This window comes from Pangasianodon hypophthalmus, chromosome 22 (assembly GCF_027358585.1).
Source record: "Pangasianodon hypophthalmus isolate fPanHyp1 chromosome 22, fPanHyp1.pri, whole genome shotgun sequence".
Classification (NCBI taxonomy): Eukaryota; Metazoa; Chordata; class Actinopteri; order Siluriformes; family Pangasiidae; genus Pangasianodon; species Pangasianodon hypophthalmus.
In genome coordinates, this window is record NC_069731.1 from 1,840,313 (window position 1) to 1,858,333 (window position 18,021).

The 18,021-nt window shown below is 37.9% G+C and overlaps 2 protein-coding genes across 2 annotated transcripts in view; both read right to left on the reverse strand.

Annotated features, from left to right (window-relative positions):
• Positions 1 to 2,841: 2,841 nt before the first annotated feature.
• LOC113533022 (FXYD domain-containing ion transport regulator 3) overlaps positions 2,842 to 18,021 on the reverse strand; it is an 18,054-nt gene continuing 2,874 nt past the window's right edge. Inside the window, exons 2-8 of the mRNA XM_026924811.3 lie at positions 9,445 to 9,494; positions 8,713 to 8,748; positions 8,572 to 8,592; positions 7,573 to 7,647; positions 6,510 to 6,546; positions 6,368 to 6,417; positions 2,842 to 3,507 (exon numbers count right to left, since the gene is read on the reverse strand). Of these exons, the coding sequence (XP_026780612.1) occupies positions 3,488 to 3,507; positions 6,368 to 6,417; positions 6,510 to 6,546; positions 7,573 to 7,647; positions 8,572 to 8,592; positions 8,713 to 8,748; positions 9,445 to 9,478 (273 nt within the window). The 5' untranslated portion in view covers positions 9,479 to 9,494 and the 3' untranslated portion in view covers positions 2,842 to 3,487. The remainder of the gene's footprint in view (positions 3,508 to 6,367; positions 6,418 to 6,509; positions 6,547 to 7,572; positions 7,648 to 8,571; positions 8,593 to 8,712; positions 8,749 to 9,444; positions 9,495 to 18,021) is intronic.
• On the reverse strand, positions 10,237 to 13,742 carry LOC128317191 (LIM domain-containing protein A-like). Its single transcript, XM_053227830.1, has 3 exons — positions 13,715 to 13,742; positions 10,380 to 13,617; positions 10,237 to 10,255 (listed from the first exon to the last, which is right to left on the reverse strand). Exons 1-2 carry the CDS (start codon positions 13,740 to 13,742, stop codon positions 12,563 to 12,565), a joined length of 1,083 nt encoding a protein of 360 aa, XP_053083805.1. The 3' UTR covers positions 10,237 to 10,255; positions 10,380 to 12,562.

Here is an 18,021-nt window from a genome sequence, read left to right on the forward strand (position 1 = left end):
GCCGCTTCCCTGAACATGTGCCAGTCAGTGTGTTCAAAACAGTCCTGAAGAGCAGAGATGGCTCCTGGCCAGGTTTCCACCTGCTTCAGAACCGGTTTGGAGCGTCTGACTAGCGGTCTGTGTGCTGGGATTAGCATAAGAGAGATGTGGTCTGAGTAGCCGAGGTGGGGGCGGGGCTCCGCACGGTAGGCGCCGGGGATGTTTGTGTAAACAAGGTCCAGTGCGTGCTTCCCTCTCGTTGCAAAGTCCACATGTTGGTGGAATTTAGGGAGCAGTGACTTGAGATTTGCATGGTTGAAATCTCCGGCAACAATAAACAGTCCGTCAGGGTGTGAATTCTGCAGCTCGCTAATAGCCCCATACAGTTCAGAAGAAGAGTGTAGAAGTGTGTGTAAGACAATTTTTAATTCCACTCCCGATTTAATTCCTCACACAGTTATGTTTTGTTGTCCTTTAAAGCTATAAATAAATTTTACATTAAATCTGTGCAAATCTGTGTTGTTTTTCAAGGAGTGCTTTCAGAGCACATGTTTTATCGCTACTGAGGAGTTGAACATGGTGGAAAAACCTCCCAGACCCTGCTGTAGACGTCGCATCCTCCATCCATCATTAAGCTGTAAGGAGCTTCCATGCTGCGCGTTCTCAGTTTCAGAATCACAGATTTCAGCTCATCCACACGGGAACATTTTAAGAACTTTTTTACATTTCTGAAGACAGAAATATACAATGTGCAGCCTGTGAAGTGCGGTTTCAGACATTCTTTGCTGCAGAAATAAAACAACCTAAAAACAGCGACGTCCTCAAACAGTTTTTACTTTAACCACGGAAACTGCTACTAGTCAACATGTTTTTTAATTTGAATTAGTCGTGCAGTATTTAGGGGACATTTTTTTACATCTAACATTCAGAAAGTGATGCTAACTTTTAAAATCATAGAAGTCTTTATTTTTTATTTATTTTACTAATAATATCTTAACATTATTTAGTCACTTGGTTATTTGTAGCTATAGCAAGATACCATTTTTTCTTTTCTAAAACCGATACTGACACTAAAACTTCGAGTATCAGCCGATATCAAGACTCATCCAACTGTTTTTTAAATACAGGAAGTACTATAATATAATATTGAATTTAAATAAAGCACAAGTTTATATTAGTTTTGTGTGTTGGAAATTTGGGAATGCACAGGTCCAAGTACTTAAAGTACAGCAATAAAGGCACCAACAATGGATTAAAGTCTTTTAATTAAAGGAGAATTAGCACTAATAAAGGAAGTATAGAGGGAAAAATGTCTGGAGGACAAAACGGTGGAGCTGTAGCTGAGTGTGAGGAGTAATCAGGATAAATCTCTAAAGGGAAAATGAACAGATGACTGAAACTCCATGACATTTTTGACAATGACGCCACCTACAGTTGGAAATCTGCTACTGCTAATAATCATCATAATCATCAGCAGATATAAACATTGCAAGTTTCATGTTTTAAAATTACAGTCAAATAAAATGTGCCAAAATACCACTACTGTTTTTGTAGACAAAGATGTGGAGATTTTTAATGAATAAATTATGTGAGGAATAAAACACATTAGGAAAATATTCACCAGCAGGGTGGTGTGATGGAGCAGGTGTATGTCTTTACCTCTGACTGTTACAAAGCACTGACACTGGAGACTCCTTCCATAAATGTTACATAAACACATTTCTCCTTACAGAAAACTTCACCATATCAATGATTTTTTTTAATCAGTTTATGTTGAACATCCGCAGTACAAGTTCCTGTGCATGAGCTGCTACTATACAAATGATAAGGTATCAGAATGAGTGCATTAACATTAATATTAATATAAACTTGTGATGTGCAGCTGCACTATTGTCACAGCTGCTATTATAGAAAATTAATCAACAACTTCTGACCAATCAGTTCTGTGGTAAAATAAAGTTGATCCAAAATATCAATTCCATATTAATTAAACTGTCAAAAATTCTCTAAAAATTTTGTTTTTTTTAAAAAAAAATCTCACCGCCATCTTACACACTTTAAAGCCAATTTAAAATGTGTCATGTGTTCAGTGTGTAAAGAAAGAGAGAGGCTACAGAGGAGACAGAAATATTACAGTCAATGATTCCTAAGAATTCCCAACCAAGATCTGAGTTAAGTTCATCTCAGCCTGAGTGCTGTATGTATTTTTAATGAAAAGCCAAATGAAAGTGATAAGAAAGTGAGCAGGAAGGAAACCTGTAGAGAAAATAAATACTTGTAGTGTTTAATCAGAGCAGCAGGTGGCGCTGTAGACAAACGTTAATAAGTAAGATGTAATATATTTAATATTTAATGAGGAAAATGTCAGAATGAGAAATATCAAATATAAATACCATTAATGATGAATAATGATCTGTAGTGATATTAATACAGAGTGAGAAAAGTGCAGGAAAGTGATATTAAAGTAAAAGTTTACGGTGTTGCATACATTTTTTTTAAAATTAATTAAAATGTATTTATTTATATTATTTATTATGAATTAAAATTTAAGCTGAAATGTCTCAAAACAATGCTTGAGTACTTGGTACTTTAAAAAGCATCCAGACTTAAACGCACTCAAACATTTAAAAAGCAAAACACGATTTGCAAATTTGTATGAAGGTTTAGAGGTTAGGGACAGGGTTAGTGCTCATACAATTACATTCATAAGAAACTGAATATATTATTTTGAATATATTACATATTTAAATATTTAAATAATAATATAATATAAAGAAATAGACAGAGTGTGTAGCTGAAGTTCAGTGTGTGTTTAAAATATAGTTAATAAATAAAATTCAAGAAACACACTTCACACTTGGATCGTTTTAGTGTTTTAGTCAGCAATGTGGACAAATTTCTTTTTAAAAAATAAGAAACAGTGACACGACCATGATGAACAACCTGCTAGAAGCTGAGGATCTATAAAAACAGGTAGTTATTAAATCAGAATTAAATGTTTTATTTGTCAAACACTCAACTATGAAGCGTAACATAACACTGTAGATTACATTATCAGCACTGACAGGAAACAACGTGTGGACAGATTGCTTGTACTTTTTGGTTATAAGCTGTCATGTGACTAAAACTGATCAACAGGATCTTAAAAAAAAAAAAGAGGACATTTTAGTAAACACGTTAAAAACACAAAAACTCACATTCTGGCGATTTCCACACAAACAAGAGTTTTTTTTTTTTGGTTATTGGTTCAGTTAGTTGAAATGAACATCTGACAAAAGTACAGGGACGATTTTTCCAGACGAGCAGCCATGTAAGCAGCAAACAGGTGGAATATAATAATAATAATAATAATAATAATAATAATAATAATAATAACATTAATATAATAAAGGGCCCATTGTTTTGTTCACTGTTTTAAACCGGGACATTTTTAGTGGAATAAAGGTACTGCAGGATCTTCACTCTTCTCCGTCAGTCAGATTGACACTGAGTAGTCCAACAGGAGCGTTTAACATTCACTGGCCCGTGCTAGCGACACAAAACAAGCAAAACAGACAACATTATTAGCTTTATTACAATTATTAGAACAATTGCATTTCCAGGCAAAAGTTAATTAACTCCCTGTATTATGATTTTTGTTTAAACTTTTAAGAATTTAAGAGACAGGTTCAAGTCTTCTAGTGCACGTCTTCAACCTAAATTATTTGCCATAAGTAGTCCTCGAGACCATGGCGGCGTGGTTGTTGGTGCCAGATGGGCTGGTTTGAGTTTTTCACAAACTGCTTATCTCCTGGGATTTTCACACACACACACACAGTATGGTGCGAAAAAACCCCAAAACAAAACATCCAGTAAGCTGCAGTTCTACGCTGTTGCTCATGAAGGAGGTCTGAGGAGAATGGACAGTTCGAGTTGACCAGAACTCAAATAAACACTCTTTACAACCGTGGTGAGCAGAAAAGTATCTCAGAACGCACAGCACGTCAAACCTTGAGGCAGATACGCTACAACAACAACAGAAGACCACATCGAGTTCCCTTATTTCAGCCAAGAACAAGCATCTGAGGCTACAGTGCGCACTGAAACTGGATAGATAATGACTGGAAAAAGACCAGGCGATGTTTATTGACTCTTCAGCTGTCCAGCTGTTTCGGTGAGCTTGTGACCTATGACCACATTCTGATGTTTGATGAGAACATGAACTGAAGCTCTAGGTGATCAAGCTCTGCATGATTTTCTACACTGCACTGCTGCCACATGATTGGCTGATTGAATAACTGCATGAATGATCAGGTGTTCCTGTTAAAGCGGATATATACATCCACTATTCAACCATTCTGTGATAATGAAGGAACATCTACAGGGTGTATAAACTTTTCCACTCCACTGTACGATAATTCAAACTGTTCCTGTTGTGCATGTTCGGCTGTAGCACCATATAAGGGGCGTGGTTTATCGCAGTCTCTCGGCCAATCACAACACAGGAGGCGGAGCTCTAGACAAGCTCATAGCTATGGGAGGAAATGGAGGATCGAAGCCCTGACACTCTCTCTGTGTGGTTTTTATCACCAGGGGTTTTAACGTGACCCACAGTTGGTCGATACTTTGGGCATGTGATGTTTTTTTATTTTAATTTGTCTTTAAAATGGATCCTCAGTCTCTCTCTCTCACACACACACACACACACACACACCACATTTCCAGTGTGTATCATCACCTCTGTTTCCTCTCTCAGGTACACACACAAACACACACACACAAACACACACACACACACACAGAAAGCCATTCATCATGGAAACTGTGCCGAGGCTCCGTGGAGAGAAGCACCATACGGCCGAGCTGGCTTTGTGTTTACGAACGCATCCCAGGAGCAACTGGCAAAACAACACGCAGCAGATGGAACTCGTACACAGGAGACACCTCCAACCGCTACGATCGACTCGCTCATGTCACACTGCATCCGGTTACTGCAGGTTACTCACACACACACACACACACACACACACACACACACACACACACCACGGTGACATCGCTGCTACACCACAACCTTTTCCAGCAATCTACACAGTAATCTACAGCAAAATATAAAACATTACTGTGTCATTTATACGAGTGTTCACACACAGGGAAGTCCGATACGCCGGAAATATCATATCACAATACTTATAACATTCATCCCCGTATTTAGGTTTGGTAAAAACAAAGAAAAAATTTAAAATAAACCATTTAAATAAAACATTTTAAAAAAAGAAAACCAGTTTAATGAGGAAAACGAATAAAATATACAATATATCTATCTCAAGGTGTATCTTTTTTTACAGACTGAAGAAAAATACTTTTACTGAAAACTGAAATTATTTATTATTATATTATTATTTTAATTATTTAATAATTTAATATAAATGTTAAATATTTTAAATTTAATAAATTAAATATGTATTTAATAAACAAACATTACATCTATTATTCAAAATATATTTGACATGAATTTAAGTATGAATTTAAATGTAACAATTTAAAAGCATTTTAAACTTCCAAATGCTATTTGAAAAAAAAAAATTACAAAATAAATAATTTTATAAACATCGTATAAAAACACTGATTAAAAAACAATCAACAAATGATTATAAAAGTGAAAAGCATTTAGAAGTAAAGCAGTTTTTTTAATAAAACAAATAATAAGCACAGACTATAGAGAAAAATACATTTTACTGAAAACCAAATTATTTAATAAATAAACATTAATATATTATTTAGCAACATTAGCTAAGCTAGCCAGCTACCGAAACGCAGCACTGCACTAATGTTGCCTGCTAACTCTCCAGTAGCAGCTATTTCAGTGTATTAGCTAGCCAAGGTTGTTAACAAGCTAGCTAATGTGCTATATCATGTATTTAAATCCAACACTAGAACGCTAACTAACATTAGGCTCTCACACTGTGTACACCACTAGCCAAGTTTGTTAACAGGCTAGCTAACTTAGGCTAGCTGTTATATTGTGTAAAGCATTAGCCAGAGTACTAGCAGGCTAGTTAAAATTAGGCTAACGTGCTCACTCAGGGTAGCTAGCATTAGGCTAACTATTCTAATGTTTAATTAAAATCTGTAGCTAAGTTTGACTGCAAACTAGCTAACATTATGCTAACAATTACATTGTGTCAAGCGTTAGCTAAGGTCACTGGAATGTGCTAGCTGTCTAAATTGGTTGCAAATAGTCTACATTTCAACACTTTTACACACCGATAAAGTCCAGAAATGTTAAGAATAAGGCAGTAAAATAAATAAAAGATGAAATATGAGTAGAAATTATGTTTTTATTTCATTATCAAGACATATTTGTTATAGTTATTTTTAAGTTAGTTATAGCTTTTAAACACTGTACCTGTGTCATTGAGCATCTGTTGGGTCGCTGCGTTACTTCCTGTCCTCCTCCTGGATTAGTACATAAAGTGATTAGTGCTCCATTAACATTTCTAATATTTCTAAAATAGTTTGTATTTTTAACATCATTTTTAACATCATACCTCTTGTCCTGGTTAAATTTGCATCTGCAGTGTCCACCTGTAAGAGAGCAGCGTCAGGCTCGTTTCAGGTGTCCTCGAGTTAAACTTTATAAATTTACAAACATTTTCTATGCTACAAATAATTAAAAATAAGAAATGCAGCATTTTCTACAAAAGTTACAACATCCAACAGTGTTTTTAAAAAAAAAACAGAGTGAGAGTTTTCACTGCGTTCAGCTACATTCGGTTCTCCGTATCGTCGTGTCAGTTTGCTCAACACTCAACGTTTGCGTTCTGGATTGCGATTGGTCGGAAGGTGTTGATTAATTTTCTATAACAGCGGCTCTGACAGTAGTGCAGCTGCACATCTTCACATCACGGGTTTATATTAATATTAGTGCGCTCGTTCTAATAAACAGCGCTACGGTTACTATAGTAACAGCTCGGAACGATCGGACGATTTGGCAACGAGTGAAATGAATCGAGGAAACAATAAAAAACTGATTATTATCGGAAAAAGGACAGAGAACAGGTGTGTAAAGAATAATTCCTATTTTTAAAATGATGGGTAAATAACAGGCGAGGAAACTGATTTTAGCCGTAACTCGGATACTTTTAAACAGTCCTTCTCTTCATCATCATCATCATCATCATCATCATTCGCAAATTAATGGTACCCCGGATTCTGAACAAAGTAAGTCACATGTCGATCGGAGGATACTAAATCCTTCCTTATCGTATCGTATCCGATTCAGTGATATCGTCAGATATGGAATCTTTCAGTCTTATCAATCAGAATCGTATCGTATCGTGTGGAAAGCTGATGTTTACACCCCTAATAACTTGAAGTTTTCCGACACGGGGACGTTTACGCTTTCCGTTTCTCAGTGAGGGAACGAGTGTTTATAGCTGCTGTAACGTAAGAACAGGAACTAACTTTTTTCTTGGATGTTGTCGTAAATATTTGTAAATTGCTGCAGCATAAAAGTGCCGTTATGGGAAAATAAGCTAATCATCTCTGTGATGGTAACAGCAGTGTGTGTGTTTGTGTGTGTGTGCGTGTGTGTGTGTGTGATAAACTCACTGAGGAGGATAGTAATGCCGATCAGACACAACACCGCGGCCATGATCAGCCCTCCAACACGCAGCCGGTGATAATCTACACACAGACAGACAAGGAGACTGGTCACTGGGCAAAAAGTCACAGAGCGTAATTACCGTAAATTAGGTAACGAATATAACTAAAGTCAGGAGATCATGAAAAAGCTGCGATCGTGAAGCGTTCATATCTATCTGGGGCGGAGAAATGTAAAAAGGAAAAACAGAAGAGACCCGAAACTGAAAAAAAATAAATAAATAAATAAATAGACGAGACCCAAAACTCAAAGAAAAAAAAAAAACAGAAAAGACCCAAAACTCAAAGAAAAAAAAAACCCCGAAGAAACCCAAAACTAAAAACAAAAAAACAAACAAACAAACAAACAAAAAAAATCAGGAGAGACTCAAAGCATAAACGAATGCTAATTAATTGGATTTAATCAACCTTCTTCTAGTTCTTCTTTTAGTCCAATCTCTTGCTTGCGCTAGTTGATGGAAAAAAGGTAGCGGCTAGCTAGCTAGTAGCTAGAGTAAGAGTGTAAGGCTAACACACGTTACGTTAAGAAACATTAAGGTCTTTTCAGGGGATATAAGGAAATATTTTGGGGCGTCGTCAGCGTTAGAAACAATGGGAACATTTTTAATCCGAATTCAACCTGACTATATATAACCAGCTAATTCCTCCAGTCATGTCTAAATTTTGTTAGCTAAGCTTAGCGAGGATTTTAGTGCTACAGTAAACAGATTATTACAAATTGATCTTGAGCTGTATTTCTTGAGCAGAGATTAAAATACGTCCAAGTAGGACATACAGAAACCCCTCATCTGTCATAACGAAGTATTCACTCTGTTCATTCCTGCATATACAATAATAAGATGGATGTGGGCGTGGCCTCTGAGTAAGACACTCAGTGTTCAGACTGGCTCGCAGTAAGTGTGTGTTCTGATGTCAGAAAAGAAATAATCCAGTGAGATCTTTACTTACCGAAAGTGAACGGATCATCCTCTGACATGAACGAACAGAGAACAGAGTCGTGTTAATATGACTTCTGATTAGCAATCTAAACAAACTAAACATAAACTAAATCTAAATAAAGTGAAATCAGCAATAAGAGAAATGTCCTACTTGGCTGCTGATCCTCTGCCAAGATGAGGGTGAAAACTAGAAATATAGAAAATCGTTAATATCTAGAAATCAATTTTATTTTAATTAAAAAAAAAAAAAAAGCCAGCAGACGCAATTAGCACAATAATGCAGTAAGAATCCTCAATCGCCCCCTTTTTTGTTTTTTTTGCAAGTATTTCTTTGCAGTGATTCTTTTTCTTGTAGGTGTTATTTATTTATTTATTTATTTACTTACTTACTACTACATTTTTTGTGTTTTTTTTTCCCCAAAAATATGGCATTATTATTCACTGTCATAAATTTTCTAAAATGGATGAAAAGTATGTTTGTGTACATCGTTACATTTTCCCGCCTTTTATAAAAAAAAATGTAATTATTAACAAATAGTTGCTAAAAATATATAATCTATAAAGAATATAAAGACATTTAAAGCTCATATAATACAGCTCCAGTCTTACGATGGCAAAATGTGATGAGATACGAAAATTTTTGTCACATTACCATATTCTTCTTCTTCTTCTTCTTATTATTATTATTAATTGTGAATAATAATTCTACAATCAATAGCCAATATTTTTGGCCTCAATGTTGAGGACACTAGATGGAGCATTGATACTCTATGACTCACACACACACACACACACACACACACCACACACACGTACACATGCACCACACATGCGCACACGCACACACACACACACAGTGTGTATTAAAGTGATAATGACTCACATGTGATTAAGATGAGTGACAGAATCTGTGCCATGGCGACGTGGCTTGACCTGAAACACAAGGGAGAAAACAGTTTTTTGAAATTGCACAATAAATCCCCCTGTAGGCCACAGCGGTGTTCTCTGATCACAGATTAAACATGCGTTAATATTAACTGCTGTCCAAATACAGCCGCTGATTCTGTTTATCACATAACCTCAGTGCTGATGGATCTCTAAAGCCACTCGCGCTCTAAATATATACAGCGAGCCGAGTGTGTCTGCGCTCACGAGCACGAGAGGTTATAATTCAATAACCTCTGATCAACGAGCTGATGTGATTGTACGCGGAGCAACACATCAACCGCTACCAGGAAACAGAACTGACTGACACCGGGTTTAAAAATAGCAACTAAAAACCTGAGTGAACGTTTGCCAGGTCAGAGATCAGAACACATGCAGGTACTTTGACCAAAATCTAAAAAATAAATAAATAAATCCAGTCACTCGGTGACACAAACAACAAGCAATCTGCAGCACAATGCTAACAAAAAAATTTTTCATTTTAAACTATCATTTAGCATCACTAACATTAGCTAACGTAGCTAGCCGACTAGTTAGGCGTCTTGCTGTTATGGTAAAATAATGATTGTTTTCCTCTAACAGCATGTCCTGAGGTGTTTTATTCCTCTAACACGATTACAATTTAATATTTATTAAAGAATAACACATCATACTCTTGTGGAACATCTACAAAACAACTTCCTGTCATCACTTACGTTACAGCAGCTATAAACAGTCGTTCCCTCACCAGCTTCTCTCTTTTCTCTCTCCTGAAATTAATAAGACAAAAAAAAAAAATGCAGAATGTCGTCTTATCATGTTACCGAGAAACCGCAAAAAAGCGTAAACTCCTCTGTCCTGAAGATGTCAGAAAGCTTAAAGTTATAGCTTTACCTCTGACTGTTACAAAGCACTGACACTGGAGACTCCTTCAGAGCTGCTGTTATAGAAAATTAATCAACACCTTCCGACCAATCACAATCCAGCATTCAGCACTGCTGTGGGAATTCTGTATCCGAGTCCTCATTTGCATCATCATCCGTTTTTCTCAGTGAGTATATCCTGTTAAAAATCGCTTAATACGTTACCATAACAACCAAAACATGAGCTGGGTTAGCGCTAGCTTAGCACGCAGGTTCTGTGTCTAGGATGCGATCTCGGATATGACTGGTCCGTTTATTTAGTGACATCACTAACTGAGCTTGTACGTAGCCCCGCCCCCAAATCAGTTTTATACAGAAGCACTGTATCTTTAAAACAAAACAAACAAAACAAACAAACAATTTTAAGGTTAACTCATTTCACCTAAACACTGATCTACATCAATAAAAATCAGCATCCAGAAGATCTAAGGCCACTCTGAAGACAGGGAGAGGAAAAAGAGAAGAAAAAAAGAGAAAATAAAATAGAAGAAATTAAATTAAAATCAAGCAAAAAAAGGAGCTCAGGCTTTTTGAATGTTACTGCTGAGATTAAAGTAATAATTTCTTTTAACATATTTTTACTCTTCTTTCTTTTTTTCTTTGATTTTTTTTTAAATCTTCTCTTCCATTATTACTCTTGTTATTATTTTATTTATTATTATTATTACACCCTTTGCTACAGTCACATAGGTATTTATACGATATATAAGTATCTAAGGAAAGTCACAGGACGTTGTGAAAATATGATGTAACCCGAACTGTGTGCGTGTAATTTTCCATGATACGTAAGAATGGAGCGTCTGATCCGATTCCCCGTCACACACTGGGTGTATTTCTGCCTCCGTGTGTGAAAGGGAAGAATATAATGGGATCTCTGAGGACATCCTGAGCTGAAATCTTTCACTGCTTTGATCCCAGCAGGTCTGTCCTGAGCTCGTCTCAGAAAAGGGCAGACAGTAACTTTTTTTCTGTGGGTGGTGTTGAATTGAAGAGGATCAGAGCTCAGTACAGAGTAACGAAGACATCAATTTTATCTGACGTTCGTCGAATCACAACAACAAGTCTAATTGTATTTGTTCTGTAGATGCAAACCAAGGCAAACGGGCTTTTGTTTTGCAGCCTGTGAGGTGAGCTAAGGTGTGTCCCGTCACAATAGAAACCCGACACCTCGAGCTGATGCTCTTTTGTTCCTCTGGAAATGAAAAACGCGCCGAGCGCAGAGCTCTGGACGATCCAGGCCTCTTTCATTTCCTCTAAGGTCATGATTACGCAAAGCTCGCAGGCTTTCCTCTCTCCCAGGGCAACGGCGTCGTCAAGGATCCAGCTGCCTCCGTGCATTCTTGCGATTACGGATAAGAAATCATTTCGTTAATGGATCCGTGCTATTGTTCGATTTAATGAGAAATCCGTTTAGCCTGGACATTCTTTAACCCTTTAACTTCACCTCCCAGCTTATTATTCACTGCTATAAATCATCAGCTGGAAGTGGAAAGGGTTACACATTCGCCCCATTTTCCTGAACAAAATCGCAAACATCGCTGGTGGGACGCAGCAAATCTTTTTATAATCTGGAAGTAAACATTTCAAAAATGTGTAACGAGGTCGGAGTGAAATGTGCAGTATGCATATTAAACACAGCTCTGGGAGCGCTCTACATTTTTCCCTCATCACCTCGGAAAAATCGCTGGACGTTCCCCAAAAAAGGGCAAACCGAAGTGCACGAAATCTCTCTACTTCTTCCCCACTCCTTAAAAAGTCTAATTAACCTGATTCATACTAAACAGTACTAATAAATAATAATAATAATAATAATAATAATAATATTTACAGTACAGCACTTTATAACGTTAAAAGATCACAATGAAGTGTTCTGCATTCTGATTGGTCAGCAGCTCCAAATCCCAGGTTTATATTAATATTAAGACTCTCCTTCTAGTACGTTATGGTTTCTATAGTAACAGCTCATTCACAGGGACGTGTACGATGGACGCTCCATATAAACCAGTTCTAATAAACACAACGTATAACTGATGATATGGCGAAGATTTATTTAACTATTTTTTGTTGTGTAGTTTAGTGTAGTCTTGTGTAGTGTAATGTTGTGTAGCGTAGTGTAATGTTGTCTTGTTAGATTAGATTAGATTCAACTGTGATTCAATTGTGCAGTGTAGCGGAGAGTTGTGTTGTGTAGTGTAGTGTAGTCTTGTGTAGTGTAGTGTTGTGTAGCGTAGTGTTGTGTTGTCTTGTGTTGTGGAGTGTAGTGTTGTGTTGTGTAGTGTAGTGTTTTCTTGTGTAGTGTAGTGTATTGCTGTCTTGTGTGTGTAGCGGAGAGTTGTGTAGTGTAGTGTAGTCTTGTGTAGTGTAGTGTTGTGTTGTCTTGTGCTGTGTAGTGTAGTCTTGTGTAGTGTAGTGTTGTGTTGTGTAGTGTTGTCTTGTGTTGTGTAGTGTTGTGTAGTGTTGTGTTGTCTTGTGTTGTGGAGTGTAGTGTAGTGTAGTGTTGTGTTGTGTTGTCTTGTGCAGTGTAGCGGAGAGTTGTGTTGTGTTGTGTAGTGTAGTGTTTTCTTGTGTAGTGTAGTGTATTGCTGTCTTGTGTGTGTAGCGGAGAGTTGTGTTGTGTAGTGTAGTCTTGTGTAGTGTAGTGTTGTCTTGTGCTGTGTAGTGTAGTCTTGTGTAGTGTAGTGTTGTGTTGTGTAGTGTTGTCTTGTGTTGTGTAGTGTAGTGTAGTGTTGTGTTGTCTTGTGCTGTGTAGTGTAGTCTTGTGTTGTGTAGTGTAGCGTAGGGTTGTGTTGTCTTGTGTTGTGTAGTGTAGTGTAGTGTTGTGTTGTGTTGTCTTGTGCAGTGTAGCGGAGAGTTGTGTTGTGTAGTGTAGTGTAGTCTTGTGTAGTGCAGTGTTGTGTTGTGTTGTCTTGTGTTGTGTAGTGTAGTGTAGCGTAGTGTTGCGTTGTCTTGTGTTGTGGAGTGTAGTGTAGTGTTGTGTTGTGTAGTGTTGTCTTGTCTTGTGTTGTGTAGTGTAGTGTAGCGTAGTGTTGTGTTGTCTTGTGTTGTGGAGTGTAGTGTAGTGTTGTGTTGTGTAGTGTTGTCTTGTGCAGTGTAGCGGAGAGTTGTGTTGTGTAGTGAGGTGCTGTGTCTTGTGTTGTGTAATGTTGTCTTGTGGAGTGCAGTGTTGTGTTGTGCTGTATACTGCAGTTTTGCCTTGTGTTGTCTCAACGCTCAGTGTTGTGTGCCAGTGTGCCGTAGTGTTGTGTTGTCTTGTGCAGTGTTGACTTTTGGTGTGTAATGTAGTCTTGTCTTGTAGTGTTGTCTTGCCTTGTGTAGTGTAGTGAGGTATCGTCATGTGTTATGTAGTGTAGTGTTGTGTAGAGTTGTGTTGTGTAGTGTTGTGTACTGTAGTGTTGTTTTGTCTTGTGTAGTGCTGTGTACTGTAGTGTGTAGTGTTGTGTAGTGTAGTGTCGTGTTGTGTAGTGTCGTGTTGTGTTGTCTTGAGTAGTGTAGTGTAGTGTTGTTTTGTCTTGTGTAGTGTAGTGTTGTGTACTGTAGTGTGTTGTTGTGTGTAGTGTAGTGTTGTGTAGTGTAGTGTCATGTTGTGTACTGTAGTGTTGTTTTGTCTTGTGTAGTGTAGCGTAGTGTAGTGTTGTGTACTGTAGTGTTGTGCTGTCTTGTGTAGTGTAGTGAAGTGTTGTGTACTGTAGTGTTGTGCTGTCTTGTGTAGTGTAGTGAAGTGTTGTGTACTGTAGTGTTGTGCTGTCTTGTGTAGTGTAGTGTAGTGTTGTGTACTGTAGTGTTGTTTTGTCTTGAGTAGTGTAGTGTAGCGTAGTGTAGTGTTGTGTACTGTAGTGTTGTTTTGTCTTGAGTAGTGTAGCGCAGTGTAGTGTTGTGTACTGTAGTGTTGTTTTGTCTTGAGTAGTGTAGTGTCGTGTCGTGTTGTGTACTGTAGTGTTGTTTTGTCTTGTGAAGTGTAGCGTAGTGTAGTGTTGTGTACTGTAGTGTTGTTTTGTCTTGAGTAGTGTAGCGTATTGTAGTGTTGTGTACTGTAGTGTTGTTTTGTCTTGTGTAGTGTAGCGTAGTGTAGTGTTGTGTACTGTAGTGTTGTGCTGTCTTGTGTAGTGTAGTGAAGTGTCGTGTCGTGTTGTGTACTGTAGTGTTGTTTTGTCTTGAGTAGTGTAGTGTCGTGTCGTGTACTGTAGTGTTGTTTTGTCTTGAGTAGTGTAGCGTAGTGTAGTGTTGTGTACTGTAGTGTTGTTTTGTCTTGAGTAGTGTAGTGTAGTGTTGTGTACTGTAGTGTTGTTTTGTCTTGTGAAGTGTAGTGTACTGTAGTGTTGTTTTGTCTTGTGAAGTGTAGCGTAGTGTAGTGTTGTGTACTGTAGTGTTGTGCTGTCTTGTGTAGTGTAGTGAAGTGTCGTGTCGTGTACTGTAGTGTTGTTTTGTCTTGAGTAGTGTAGTGTCGTGTCGTGTACTGTAGTGTTGTTTTGTCTTGAGTAGTGTAGCGTAGTGTAGTGTTGTGTACTGTAGTGTTGTTTTGTCTTGAGTAGTGTAGTGTAGTGTTGTGTACTGTAGTGTTGTTTTGTCTTGTGAAGTGTAGTGTACTGTAGTGTTGTGCTGTCTTGAGTTGTGTAGCGTAGTGTAGTGTTGTGTACTGTAGTGTTGTTTTGTCTTGAGTAGTGTAGCGTAGTGTAGTGTTGTGTACTGTAGTGTTGCGTTGTCTTGTGTAGTGTAGTGAAGTGTCGTGTCGTGTTGTGTACTGTAGTGTTGTGCTGTCTTGAGTTGTGTAGCGTAGTGTAGTGTTGTGTACTGTAGTGTTGTTTTGTCTTGAGTAGTGTAGCGTAGTGTAGTGTTGTGTACTGTAGTGTTGCGTTGTCTTGTGTAGTGTAGTGCAGTGTCGTGTAGTGTTGTGTACTGTAGTGTTGTGCTGTCTTGAGTTGTGTAGCGTAGTGTAGTGTTGTGTACTGTAGTGTTGTTTTGTCTTGAGTAGTGTAGCGTAGTGTAGTGTTGTGTACTGTAGTGTTGTTTTGTCTTGAGTAGTGTAGCGTAGTGTAGTGTAGTGTAGTGTTGTGCTGTCTTGAGTAGTGTAGCGCAGTGTAGTGTAGTGTAGTATTGTGCTGTCTTGTGTAGTGTAGTGTTGTGCTGTCTTGAGTTGTGTAGCGTAGTGTACTGTACTGTAGTATTGTGCTGTCTTGTGTAGTGTAGTGTACTGTAGTATTGTGCTGTCTTGTGTTGTGTACTGAGTAGTGTAGCATAGTGTACTGTAGTGTTGTCTGGTTGTGTTGTGTTGCCAGTGCATGACTCGGGACAGTACACTCAGAACAATCAGGCGTTTGTATCTGACTCCTCTGACTTGTTGGACTTGTGTTTCTTCTTCTGCGCTCTTTCCTTTTGTGTTGCTGTGCTGTGAAAAGCAGCAGCTAATCTGCACACAGTCGCCTCAGTATCTCTGTCTCACTGTGTGCTTTACTTATCATCTCACGCTCTTAAACACATCTACACACCCCGAGAATAAACATTAAACCGTCTACATCTAAAACAACCTTCAGCCACGACACACAGCCGAGGAACATCGCTACATCTCCACACATCTACAACATACCAGGCTCTACGAATATTCCTGAATATATAATACACATATCAGTAACATTAGCTACTTTAGCCAGCCAGCTAGCTATCTGCTTGTCGACTAGCTCACGTGTCACAGGTTGACTCGAGTCAGGATTTGCATCAGTGTCAGTGTATTGTCAAACACAATACTGTTTATCCCTAAAATTAGCAGAGGAAAAAACCTGAAAAAAAAATCCACATAGGTGTGGATGGATGGAGCGTCAGATCGAGCAGCGTGTAAAACGGAAATATAGAAAGACACGTCAACACACAAAGACACCACTGCTGCCCAAACAGTATTTATATTTACACACGTAGATGTGAGACACGATTAAAACAACAACAACAACAAAAAAAAAAACAGCTCAGCCACGATTAGCGCTTTTTTAACGAGACGTTTAACCACAGTGGGATTTCCATTCAGTCCCCCATGGTCTCTGAAGACCTCCAAGTCCCAGTTAGGCATTTAAACTGAAATAATTGGTGCAGTCATATGCTATGTTTGTGTGTGTGTGTGTGTGTGTGTGTGTGTGTGTGTGTAGGGCGGTGGTTACTGCGGAAGGTCATGGGTTCCTGTGCTCCGCTTTGAGAACGATTTCAGAGATGAAAAGGATTTGACTGTGCAAAGTAAACATCAGTCATTTGCCACACTCTCTAAGAGAAACACACCTTCCAGCACATGTGTGTGTGTGTGTGTGTGCGTGTGTGTGGGTGTATACATCTTTTTTTTATGTTTACATATTTAAGCCTTTTATGAGGACCAAAAAACAGGAAAGGACTACAGGTCCTCACAATGATAGGACAGTGTCAAATGCCACCAAAAACCAAAACAAAAACAAAGAGTGTTTTTACAATTTTCACTAAAAAGCAAAATTATTTCCCTCTATTTCCCTCCCTCAATGAATGGATGTAACATTAATTAGCTAACATTATATCAATGGAAAAAAAAAAGTCCATAAAAGTACCACAGCTTAAAATATGACATAAAGCGTAACACTTTGCTTTGCTACAGCTGGCTCCATGGAAACAAAGATAAAACGCTGTCAGTCCAACAATTTCGATGATCGATGAAATCGAGATAAGGATTTTACTTTCTGTAATTTGTATTAAATCACAGATCTGCGCGCTCCCATCAAGAACTCTACGAATTCTCAGAATTCCTCACCTTCACTGACTACTTCTGCAACGAACTCCATTTCCCAGAATCCTCAGCCACTTAATGAACTACACATGACATGACACATTTGTTAGTAAAATTGCCAAAAACGGACGTGATTTGTTTCGGAATAAAACTCTTCAAACATTCCAGGTACAAATGAGTAAAATTTCTACTATTAAAGGCTAAAAAATGTCGTCGTCTTTGAAAATGTGAATTTTTTCTTTCGCACCATAACAATTAACTGACTGAAAGTTTAATATTATCCTTTTTTTCATTGTTTTAGTTTTTATTGAACTTTATCTAAGTTAGTGTCCTGGATTAAGGACTGGAAAATGTGATTATATACTACTGATATCGCGATATATTACGTAAGGAATAACATACGACAGATAACACGCGGTTACGTGAAAATAATCCACGCCAGGGATCGTGGAACGACACGAAGCCGACCAATAGCACATAAACTCTTATACCGCAACGATTTGCCAACGTTTTATAACGTTTTAAAGGTTTACAGTTAAATTTAATGTTGTTGAATGTCTGCGAGACAAGTTAGTTCCTGTTCTTACGTACGTTATAGCAATGATAAACAATCGTTCCCTCACCAGCCTTTCTTTTTCCTTCTCTCTTTCTCCAAAAAACGCAGCTTTTCATTTTACTGAGAAACTGGAAAGCGTAAACTCCTCCGTCCTGAAGACTTTCCTGTGCTGGGAAACTTTACGAAGCACCGTGACTGTTACAAAACACCGACACTGGAGACTCCTTCCATAAATATTAAATAAATGTCTCCTAACAAAAACCTTCACCACATCAACGATTGCAGGTTTTACATTTTAATCAACAACATATTTTTAAAAATCTGTTT

Coding starts and splice junctions, on each gene's coding strand:
- LOC128317191 (XM_053227830.1), bottom strand. CDS start 13,742: ATGACGATACCTCACTACACTACACAAG. Junction 13,618..13,714: donor ACCTCACTACACTACACAAG/GCAAGACAACAC, acceptor CACAACACTGAG/CGTTGAGACAACACAAGGCA.